This window comes from Canis lupus, chromosome 27, assembly GCF_003254725.2.
Source record: "Canis lupus dingo isolate Sandy chromosome 27, ASM325472v2, whole genome shotgun sequence".
In the NCBI taxonomy this organism is placed as follows: domain Eukaryota; kingdom Metazoa; phylum Chordata; class Mammalia; order Carnivora; family Canidae; genus Canis; species Canis lupus.
This window is the reverse complement of record NC_064269.1, coordinates 39,304,807-39,316,925: the sequence shown is the minus strand read 5'-3', so window position 1 is coordinate 39,316,925 and position 12,119 is coordinate 39,304,807. Positions and strand designations below refer to the sequence as shown.

The window sequence follows — 12,119 nt, the reverse complement described above, 5'->3', positions numbered from 1 at the left end:
GGACCTCCTCACTGATCCCTACAGTCCCTTTAAGTCACTAGGTTCTTCCTATCTCTAGCCGTTAGAACTATAATCCCTAAAGGAAAAGGCTCATGCTTCTCCTCTGCCCAGCACCAACCACAGCTCTACACAGCCTGACCCAGCCAGGCCTGGCAAGGCTGTCGCTTGGCATCCAGAGGGCCAGGGTCAGGCACCAGGATCAGTATCTGAAAACACACACTCAGAACACAAATCCTGAGGCCTAGCATTTAGCTTCCAAGACATCTCTGGTTTCCCGGACACAAAGGATCAACTAAAGCACAGTTTATGGTCAGCCTCCCAAAGAGAGCCTCATTAAATCTACAAGTGCCGCTGGGTGACAGGGACTGCAGCTCTTTTTCCTCCAGGCCAAACTCAAAGGAAACTTATCCAGCGGGACAGGTACTTAGAGGAATGGTGAACTCTTGAAAACCCATTTGGTTTTGATTCCCCCCCAGAACAGGGCCCAGTCCGCCCGGCGTTCTGCTTTCATCCACGTACTCCAGCCGGACGTAAATCTAAACCAGAGGCCCCAGACGGTGCATTTAACAGAGACTATATTTACCCATCACCAAATTGTCTTGACGTGTGCTTAATTACTTAAATGCCTTTAATCCCGAGCCTTTTCTTCTAACAAAATATAAACCAGTTCAGCTGGATGAATGATAAACCAGATGTTTACAACGCACAACATGGTCTGGCTTCGGTCAAAATAATTAAGACATCGTCTCCTGAGCGGGGAGGAGAGATGCCCAAAGCGTACATTTGTTGAAATGCTCTGACACCAAAATGTCTATGAAAATGTAGTTCCATCAATCTGTAATTTTCTGTCCACAAAAAGGCAGCAATAACTTCCATACAAAAGAAAAAGGTGTCTCTCTCCCTCTGACATGGCCAAGGGGGCTTGGGTTTCTCTCCACACAAAGGTGTGCTTTAAAGGCATCCAGTCAATGATACTGCAGTAATGTTGTATGGTGCCAGATGGCAACTACACTTATCGTGGTGAGCACTGAATAATGTACAAAATCGCTGAATCACGGTGTTGGACACCTGAAACTAATATAACACCCTATGGTAATTATGCTTCAGTGTTTAAAAAGGCATTCCATGACAGGGTGAATCTGCAGGGCCCTGACAGTTGACCTGACATCATGTCAATGAAGGAGGCATCGTGGGGCTAGACTGAGTTTCACTGGGCCAAGATTGCTCAAGTGTTATCACCACCTTGCAGAACCCAAACTCACAAATATATTTGGACTGTGTGTGTGTGTGTGTGTGTGTGTGTGTGTGTGTGTGTGTGTTGGTCCATCATACCTCACTTCTAGGGGTAAATAAGAGAGAAAAGCTGGGTCACAGAAGAAACCCTCACAATCAAAAGACCATCGGCAAATGCCAATCCACCCATACTTTTCCAAGACAGTAACCCTTTCATTGCCTTCTTATGCTTATTTTTACCCTCCTGCCCATTCTTCCACCAAAGGAAAGAAAAAAAGAAGAAGATGAGATAGAAAGTCCAAGAGGCCCTACTGCTGGCTCAGACAAAAGGGATTGAATGCTAAATGTCCATATGACAAATGACAGAAAAGTATTAGCAACAATAAGGCCCTTCATAGAGATGACTTGGTTATCTTTGGGTACCTCAAAAAAACAATGACCAACCCCCCAGAGGACAGAGCAGTCTGCATCATTCTTTCCATTCTCAGATGTGAGCAGGTCAAGAAGCCTGTGGCTGCTAGCCCATAGTCCTCTTTATCTAACCTTAGAGTTCCTAACAATCACCTGGGTAGCTTGTTAAAAATGCAGCCTCTGGGGCCCTGCCCCTGCAGATTCTGACTCAGCAAATGGAGTGTGGAATCTAGAGAACTAGGGCCTTCAGAAGTGCACCGGGGGATTCAGATGCCAATAGAGTGGGACCACACCTGAGCAATGTCACTCATGGCATGTGCAAAGGATCGATGCAGGAGTGCAGTCTTTTCTCCCGATCACCTTGGCCAGTGGTCCTGAATCCTCCCTGCCCTCACCTTCCCTTTCACTGTCTACTCCCATGCTCTTTGAGTGCAACTTCAAGTCCTGGCTATGCCCTGGGACCTGCCCATTGTGAATTTATAGGAAAGCCAGCCCCCTCCCTGAGCCTAGCTGGCTCTTAAGGAAAGGAGACCATGTTGTTCCTTTGAATCTAAGTCTAGGAAATGCTGGAGATATAATTAGAAGCTTCAAGCACGCTGAGGGGGTCCCTTGTTATGTTACAAGAAAAGAAAGAAATGGGCCCATAAAGGGAATGTGACTTGACCTAAGGTTCTCAACTTGTTCATCCCAGAGCTGAAATGTCACCTGCTTCTCCAGCCTTGTTGGGTGTGCACCTATCTTCCTTTTGCTCCTTCTAGATACACTCTCTCCCCTTCTCTATCTGACATGAATAGTCTCCCTTGCTCTCTGCCTTTCTACTGGGTTTGGCAGGTCTGAGGGAGATGGGACCACCTGACCTCCTCCCTGAATAGCAACCTGTTTCTCCCCATGGGTCTCCTCTACCCAGCCCTGTCCACCTATGTTCTAGCAATCTTTTTCTCACCTCTTGAATCCAGAGCTAGGAACAGCTTTACTGCTGCTAATTCTAAGCATCCCCAACTACCTGTCCACACCTTTGTAAATGGTCTCTCAATATTCTCACCTTAAATTATCCTACTTTGAGTGTGTCATTTGTTCCCGTTGGGACCCTGATTCTCTGAAGTGGCTCCCATCATGTCTTCTGTATTATTTGCTCTTCTTGCATATATCTCTCTTATATCATGTATCTCACACAGCCACGTGGCACCTTACTACTTCCTCTCCTCAAATGTTACCTTGTATGTAAGCCCCATAAGAGCAGGGGTTTGTGTTTGTTGTGTCTGGTTGATTCGTTACTCTATTCCTTAATTCTAGAATATGAATGACATATAGTAGGCGCTCAGTAAATATCCACTGAGTAAATGAATGGATGTTAAACTGGGAAGGCCTCAGCTTCCACCTCTCTGAGAAACCTTCCCCCAAAACCTCATCCACTTATTAATTTATTTTATTTTATTAATTAATTTAAAGAGCATGAAGAGAAGCCAGGGTACCTGGGTTCTAAATATGGCTTTAAGTCTCTGACCTCAGGCACCCTGTTAATCTCTCCGACCTGAAACTGGTTAACATCTGCTGACCCTACTCTGTGTGGTGGCTTCAAGGATCACATGAGAAATGAGCACAAATGTGCACGTGTGTAAGGAATCATCATTATCCTGGTTACAGTAATACCTTATTTGTTCAGAGATCTCTTATCTGCTTATCTCAGTTTTCACAACAGAGAGCCCAGAAGAAAAGATACCTAGATCTTACAAAACCCATTCCCTAATGTTGTGTACTGTAACCACAGCAGAATCCTGCAATCCCTCCCTCCAAGAATTTTCTCTCTTCACCCAAAATTCTAATAAGCTTGTTTTTCCGTCTCCCAGACAGCAAAGCAAAACTGAAAGAACAGAATTCAGAGAGAGAGGTTACCAGAGTCCAAAATTCAAGATATCAGAGAGTGTAAGCAAACAACCCTAAGGATTCTTGGAAGATCCTTAAGGAAATATTTTCAAAATTTATGTTCCTAGTGATGATCCTGATTCATCCAGAAAAGGTTACATATGCATCTATACAGAGGATATACCTTGATCTATTCTATATAAGGAAGCAGAGTACAAGAGATTCTAGAAAAATTTCTGTACCAAAAGATGTTGCTGAGGACTTTGAGGGCTAAACCACTGATCATATTCCCCTTCCACTTTGGTTCAAGGTCAAATTTGCAGCCCAACTGTAGGAACTACAGGGCCTTATGGTTTGAATATTTGTATTCTATTTTTTCCCTGTTTTGACATTCTATTTTAATTTGTGCTTTTCCTGGTTCTTATTTCTTAATTTATTTATATTATGTTGTTTTATTGTTTTTCTTGTGAGCCACCTCAGAAATTTTGTGGAGCAAGACAGGAATATAAATAATGCCATACAGGCAACTTGTATACAGCTTCATGCTTTGCAAAAGTCAGCCTCAAATAAATGTATTTCCACAAGGAAAAAAAAGTGATAGTACTAAAAAAGTGATAGTACAGTGATAGTACTGATAGGGAATGTTTTTTAATTATTATTATCTTTTGTATATTTTCCATCTTTGATTCTAACCTTTCTTATTTTCTCTATCTCCTGATTCCCTTTGTAACTAGGCTACACCAACAAAGGGAATAAAGCTTTGTAAACTGGCTGCAGTAATGACCATCCATACTAAAGGGGAAGAATCAACACAAATACCTTGGAAAACAGTGCCAAGCATTGTCCTGTTTTCCCTTTTTCTCTTCTTTCTATGAGGCAACAATCCTCTGGAGGAATCTAAGTCAATTCCAGCCATTTGTGCTTCTCTATAAATCCAGAGAGAAGGGCAATAAAATCAAAATTTACCCCATAGCTCAAAAGGCCATGTTATCGTGAGGCCTCTGAGTGTCATCACATTTCTCAGTTTTTCTGCCTTTCTAAGTAAGATGGTACATTGGCCAAAGAGCTTAGGAGGAGCTTGACTTTCCCAGCTGGAAGACAACTTGAAAATCAGCCTCAGGGTTCTCTTCTGCTAGGAAGCAGAGAAGTTCAGTCGTATGACCCTTGTTACAAACCCAGGAAATCACTGACAGCTACTGCTGAACTAACAGACTTTTGGGTGGGGGGTTAGGGCTTCAACATACGGATTTGGGGGTGGGGGGCCTGGGGACACAAACATCAGGCCCATAACAATATGTAACTATGAAGTAGTTTGGATTTCATCTAAGGGAAATGTGATCTATTTTACCATTTCAAGCAGACCAGTGAAAGAATCAGATTTGCATTTTAGAAAGCTCATACAGCCTATATCTTATGGCATAGGTTAGAAATGGACAAAATGGGATCTAAGAAGACCCCTTACTGTTTGGGATAGTAAATTCAGGGTTAAAAAAAAAACCATTTAACATAGAGCAGGATAATGGCTGTAAAGAGTCAAACTGTACCTATTTCAGACATGTTCACATGGTCAACTCAACAGCACTTTGTTATAGTTTCTGGCTTGAGAAATTAAGAACTAGGGTTCACTGAAGTTTGGGGTATATAAATGGGAGTTGGGTTGTCTCCCCCAAAGAGAAATCTGTATTTTGGGAGGTTTAAATCGTGGTTGAGGTTTTTTCAGAGCATCTGCATGAAGATAGATGTCAAGTGCATAGTCGGATATTTAGTCCTGAGAATCTAAAGAAAAAAAAAATCATTCACCACTTGTTATATAATGCCCATGCTTAGAGCACAGAAATCAATAATGGGATTTCAAAATTTACTGTGTAGTGAGTTGCTTACCTAAGATTTAATTTACATTAGAATGGCACTAAAGAAGAGGCTTTATGATACCTTACCTTCTGTTTTCATTTTCATCATTTTATAAGTGCACAAAAACTGAGGCTAATGGACACAACACAGCCTACTAAAATCTAGGCAAATTTAATGTAGACAGAATTCACTTCTCCATGTCTCCCTGCCAAGGTCCCTGCCAAGATCCTGCTTTGGTGTTTAGGAACTCAGGTTCAATGTATGTCAAAAGAAGGTAGGCTTCTCTTCCACTTCAAGTGCCTATAGATTGGTGGCCAGATAACGACTGCTTCTGTAGTAACAGACTTTAAAGACTTAACCTAATTCCACCCCTAGATTACAGTGTTTCAAAAGTAGCGGAAATAGGATTTGGAGCAAAGAAACCCAAGTTCTAGACCCAATTCTGACAGTGATTCAGTATGTGACCCTGGACAAGTCACATGTCCTCTCCGTCCCCATTTGTAGAATTACTAACATGCCAACTTTCCCCTAAGCTACAAAGTGAATATTAGATAGTGTATCTTGATACTTAGACACATACATGAAGGTAACTGCTTCCACTTCTGTGTTCCCTCTGCACTCTGGACATGTCTCTATAGCTGTACCTAGCAGATTATTTCATAGTTATTTATTTATATGTCTGTCTAAATGTCTATATGGCTAAACTAAGAGCTTCTCAAGGCTAGAAATGAGGTCAAATTCATCTTGGCATCTCTGAGTTTCTATACCATCATTTGACACATAGTAGGTGCTTAATAAACGTTTTCTGAATGTCAAAAAAGAAAGAAATTTTTGAAAGCCACTCACCAACAACAAAATCTTTAGGATGTTTAATGTGAAACATCACCAAAAAACTCAGATGCTCAAAGGGGAAAAAAAGGGGGGGACATTTGATATTAAAGCAGAAGGTCTCTAATGGCCTTTCAACAACCGAGAGACTATCTCTCAAAATAAACTTCAGTTTTTAAGGACTTTCCAGTTCGTAAAACAAACTAACAGCTCTACACTTCATCTTCTCAAAAACTCTGCAAGATAGATGTTATTATCTCCACTCGACATCAAAGGAAACTGAGTTGCAGAGAAGTTAAGCCATTTGTCCATGGACACAATTACCAGCAACTGGTGTGGGTTAACAGACTAAACATGTTTAATTAATTCACTGAAACAAACTGACAGAGTAGAATGTACAAGGCAGGTAGCTTGGTGTCCTGAGGCATAAAAGATGACTCAGATACACCTCTAGGACTCTCTGGGAGTCCAAGCCATGGACCTAATGATCAGCAAGAAAGAGACTGAGTCTGGTGGGAGCTCCAAGAAGAGGGCACTGGGAGAACCTGTGAGACAATCATGGTTGGTCTGGGGATGGGCATGAGGATAATGGGAGTAGGATGTTCAAGTAAAGGGAAATGTGTGAGCAAAAACAGAAGACAGTGGGTACGTCAACAGGAAGAGAAGTGGGAGAGAAAGGGAATTAAATACAATGGACATTTCATATATTGATTTTAAGGTTCTGAAGAATATCTCAGGGGAGGTATCCATCTGGCAGTTGGAAATGTTTGCTGGAACTGGTCAGAAAAGTGAGAAATAGAAATACATGGTTGCCAGGGGCGCCTGGATAGCTCAGTCAGTTAGGCGTTCGACTCTTGGTTTCAGCTTAAATCATGATCTCAGGATCATGGGATAGAGCCAATAGCAGGCTCCACACTCAGCAAGGAGTCTGCTTGAGATTCTCTCTCTCTCCCTCTCTGTGTGCCCCTCCCCTCACTCATGCATATTCTCTCTCTCTCAAATAAATAAATAAATTTTTTGGATTATTTATTTGAGAGAGAGAGAAAGCAAAAGACAGTGCATGAATGGAGGGGAAGGTGCAGAGGGAGAAGCATGCTCCCCACTGAGTAGAGAGCCTAATGTGGGGCTTGGTCCCATGACCTGAGCCAAAGACGCCTAACTGACTGAGTCACCCAGGTGTCCCAATAAACAAATCCTGAAAAAAAAAAAAGAAATACATGGTTGCTAGTCATCTGTATAGAGAGAAAGTAAGGAGGCCATGGGAATATGGAGAAGAAAACATCTAAAATCTAAGAGAAGGAAGAAGAATCAAACAAAGAAAGTGTGGCCCACAAGGCAGAAACAGAACGGCAACAGATTAGTAGAGCAGTAGCACCTTTCTAGATATCAACTCTCAGAAGACGGAGATTGGTAAAGAAGGTTTGGGAGGATGTAGGAGGTTAAAAAAGATGAACTAAGAAAAAGGCTACAAAATGTGGCAAGTAGGAAGTTTCCCAAGACACCTGAGGGAGCAGGTTTGGTCCAGTTGGGGATGGTGTAACATGATAAAAGGCAGATTAATGGAATGGAGGGGTAAACTGGTCAAGAAGAGAGGCAAATTTAAGAATTCTGATAGAAGCCACAAGAAATACAAATACATTTTAAGATCTCTCGATTCCTCTGGTAGTCCTTGTAACCAAGGACAAATGGCTGCTCCAAGCAAGGGCCTCAGTCTGTTCCATGGAATCAGGCTGGGCTAATTAATTACCTCCCTTATTCACATCCTGGCCTCATCAGCACCATGGTCCAGACAAATAACATTATGTAGAAGACTTGACTTTTAAAAATTAGAGTGTTATTTTTAATTCTGTAGCAAGAGGAGTACATCAAAGCAGTCACACATAAATCGCCCCCTTGAGAAGTTCTGTGCTATACTAAAAGCACTATCACTATATAAAACCTGTTCTGGTTCCTTCTTCAGTACCATTCTCCTGGTCCTGGTAGTGAGGTAGCTTAGGAGTCCCTCTCAAAACTCTCCAAAATTAGCCATTATTATCATTAGCTTGAGTGACTGCATTGGCCTGAGTGACCACATTACTCACTACTTGTCTCTAAATGACTCTAGACTCTTTTTAACTCAAAGCTGACTCAAAAGTGAGAGATTTGCCACCCCAGAGTGTTTTCTGAAGGAATTTCTCTCAAAGGTTTTAAAAGCCATTCTGAGTGATGGCTGAACCACTGGGAAGACCTCAGCCTGCAGAGTGACTCCTGTGGAAAGGATACCTGCTCATATTCACAAGCTCCCATGTTTACCTCAACCATTATGTATGTCTTCTGCAAAGTCCACCAACATCAGTTGGCCTGCCTTATGGGTCCCCAAATGCTGACATTCCTGCTGCAAAAACTAATATCCTCAAATTTCAAAAACAAGCCACAAGGGGAACAGATTCAGCCACATTTGGTGACAGGAATGCTGAACTCCAGAGCCGCATGTTCAGACTAACATGTGGCCTCTCAGACAAGTCACTCACCCTGTGGGCGGCCAGCTCCTTCACACGTAATGGAGGAGGCTGCACTACAGGGCCTCTGAGATGCCTTCCTTCTTTTTTTTTTTTTTTTTAACTCAACCGAGAGGTTTTTCTTTTTTTTAAGATTTTATTTATTTATTAATGAGAGACACACACAGAGAGAGAGAGAGAGAGAGAGAGGCAGAGACACAGGCAGAGGGAGAAGCAGGCTCCATGCAGGGAGCCCGACATGGGACTCGATCCTGGGACCCCAGGATCACGCCCTGGGCCAAGACAGGCGCTAAACTGCTGAGCCACCAAGGGATCCCCTGAGATGCCTTCCTTCTTAAAAAAAGAAGTAAATAAACAACTTGGGTTTGGGTGATTATTAAAAACTTTCAGAGACTGTGGAGACAGGGATGAAGGTCTGGGAGAAGTTACAGCAATCCGGGGAGCACTCCGCCCCCCCCAAAAAAAAATGGGGCACTGCTGCTCCTGGAGACCAAGCAGGACTTCTGGCCCTGAGTGAAAACAGCCTTCCCTCTTCTGGGCAGAGTGGGGAGGAGCGAGGGGTATTTGTTTTGTTCTTTGCTGCCCGCCCCCCCACAGGGAGCCACTGAAAGGACAGCTCTGGCCCCCTGGGCAGCCCATCAGCAGTGGGGCCCACGGGCAGGCAAGGGGGTCCTTACCCATTGTGTTGTTGGCTCGAGAACAGGCCGTGCGCTTCAGGATCTCGTGCACCTAAAACAGACAACAGTAGGGCTGTGAGCACTGTGACCATGTGTGTCACTGCACCAGGGGGCATGAAGTGGACCAGGCAGCTGAACCCACTTCCGGGGAGGGGGAAGCCCAGCATGTGCCAAGCTCGTGCCCTGCCTGTCAAACCCATTCAAACTTAAGTGCTTTGAGGAAACAAAGAATCTAAGCCCCTCACACACACCCTTCTTCCCCCCGCCCTGAAAAGAATAAAGGAAGGCTATAAATTGACTGCAGTTATTGGAGGTAAGGAAAACACAGCAGGGAGCCCAGACCCTGTGCCTCTGAGGCTAGGGAGGAAGTGCCCAGGCCAGACTGTCCTCTCCACCAGCCCTGAGTCGTGCCACGCTGGGGAAAGCACAGGACAAGGAGGCCACCGAATCTGGCTCCAGGGCTGGCTCCTAGCCAAGGGGTCCTGAAGAAGCCGTCCACAGACCCTGACAGTCCATGGTCTTCTCTGCAATGGAGCTAACTCTCAGAGCTGCTTTAAGAAACCATGAAAGTGCTTTGTAAACTAAAAAACAGGTAACTAGGTGGTGGGCATTAAAGAGGGCACGTGATGTATTGAGCACTGGGTGGTGTATGCAACTGATGAATCACTGAACTCTACCTGTGAAACTGATAACACACTATATACTAATTAATTGAATTTAAATAAAATTTTTAAAAAGTAACTTTTCAAGTTAAAAAAAAAGAAAAGGGCCACCTACATCTTGCTCAATATTACTATTATTTCTCTCTTTTTTTCCTGAGTCCTCATCTTGTCTCCCCGGTTGGATGCTTCCTCCAGACTCCACGTCTCAGAGAACTTCGGGGCACACGACAGACTGCCAGCTCAACGGCCACTGCATGCCCAAGCCGATGAAGGCCTGGACATGGGGCTTGCAGGGGAATATCCCTCACCTGCAAAGGAGGGCTGCTGAGTCCTCCCTGCAGAGGGAACAGGGACTCAGGTAAACCTGTAGGCCACCTAGTGCCCTCCAGTGCCCTAGTGGGTCCCAAGCTTGCACTAGGCTCTAAAGAGGTGCCCAGCAAGGCAGTCTGCTCTGGGACAAATACTCAGGGTGTTTAGACACCCACAAAGAAAGGGTACAAGGATGATGTTTACAGATGTGAACAAGGTCCTCAGACAAAAGTCCAGGGCAGAGTAACCCCAAGACAAAACCCTAGGGCTCCTTTCTCCTCCTTTTCACTATGTGAGATGGACTGGGGAAAGGGAGAAGCTTCCAGAATGAGAACTGAATGAGATAAATGTGTTCCTCCAGCATCATTCACACCCCCACCTTCCAGCCACAGACCTAGACGGAGTGGGAAATAAATAACTTCCAGCGGTATCAGGCCCAAGAATGCTTAATTCATTTATAATACTGTGCAGTAATTCAACAGCAATAATAATTAGGAACAGCATTTATATGGCATTGTACTATTTTACAAGTACTTTCGAATTATTCGGTAATCTTCACAACACTCTATAACTCCCCCATAGACATGAGACCCAAGCCACAGCGATATTTAAATGGCTTGTAATAGCATCAACCAAAAAAATGGAAGTTAATGCTTTTTTCCATAGGATGATAAAAGAAATCATGTGCCCATTTTAAACCTTCCTAAAAGACTAGGCTAAGAGACCTGCAGTGTTTTCCTGCCCAAGCTGCAAGCAAAAGGTCAAGGCCATGTTTTCAGTGTGCCCTGGGCATGTTCTACAGCTTCCTCTAATCATCTGTCCCTTCTTATTCCTATCACCCTACTGATTTGGAAGTCCTTCTAGAGATCTAACCCTCCCTCACTCCTCCTCTGTGGAAACAAAGTCCTCCCTGGGCATCAATGGAAACACACTGCCATGTTCCCACTGTGGCATGAGTAAGCATGCAGCATTCCTTGCGCCCTTCTTTTTCTTCTCTGTCCTTAGGCTGAATGTCTCTAGGTGGAGAGAGAATAATCAGATCAGGGAATAGGGACATGCTATAGCTCAGATGAGGACCATATGGCCATATACAGATTTTCATTAGTATCAATCATCCTACAAAATTTAAAAATTTGATTTCAAAGGGAAAAAATGTAGAGAAACAGCTAAAGTCATGAATTTTGAATGGGCTGGTAATTTTAGTTTGGGACAAACTGGCTAGTCCTAGCTAGCATTCCCTGGAATGTAAATGCACAAGACTCCTCTGAAGTTACCAGAAACATGGTAGCCCAGCAATGAGTCCTCATTCAGACACTAATGATCTGTATGAATTTTTTTTAATCTATTGCTTCTCAGAGCCTCAGCTTCCCCAACTGCAAAGCAAGGTCACCCCACCAGCTCTCGCATTTCCTGTTTCTGTGATTCCAAGGCAGGCCTGGGTGGAGAATCCTAAAGAAAAGGCACTCCTCTCAACCTGAGTGTGGACAGTTGTTTGCTCTGCCTTTTGCAATGAAGATTAGGAAGCTCCTGTACACTTCTTTCAGTTGCTAGGCAACTCCAAGCAAATGACAATGGAAGGTAGCAGGGAGAGCGAGAGAAGGCCTGCCACATTGGGTACTCAGCCTTCCCCTCACTTCCATAGCCCACCACCGCTGGTGGACCTGTGTACTTACAATGCGGCTACGGGTGGCATTATCAAAGAAGGTGTCCTTGTCTTGGATGTTATACCTGGAGATACCAAGAAAACAGAAGGTTGATTCATTTCATGACCCTTGTCCTGATGCCAC

At 43.8% G+C, this 12,119-nt stretch overlaps 1 protein-coding gene across 4 annotated transcripts in view; it reads right to left on the bottom strand.

Moving 5' to 3' along the window:
• Nucleotides 1–12,119, bottom strand: part of ANO2 (anoctamin 2) — a 343,823-nt gene that overhangs the window by 226,652 nt on the left and 105,052 nt on the right. For all 4 annotated transcript variants that reach the window (XM_025461920.3, XM_025461921.3, XM_025461922.3 and 1 more), the window contains 2 exons: nt 12,006–12,060; nt 9,362–9,413 (listed from right to left, as the gene is read on the bottom strand). In XM_025461920.3, coding sequence (XP_025317705.1) covers nt 9,362–9,413; nt 12,006–12,060 — 107 coding nt within the window. The remainder of the gene's footprint in view (nt 1–9,361; nt 9,414–12,005; nt 12,061–12,119) is intronic.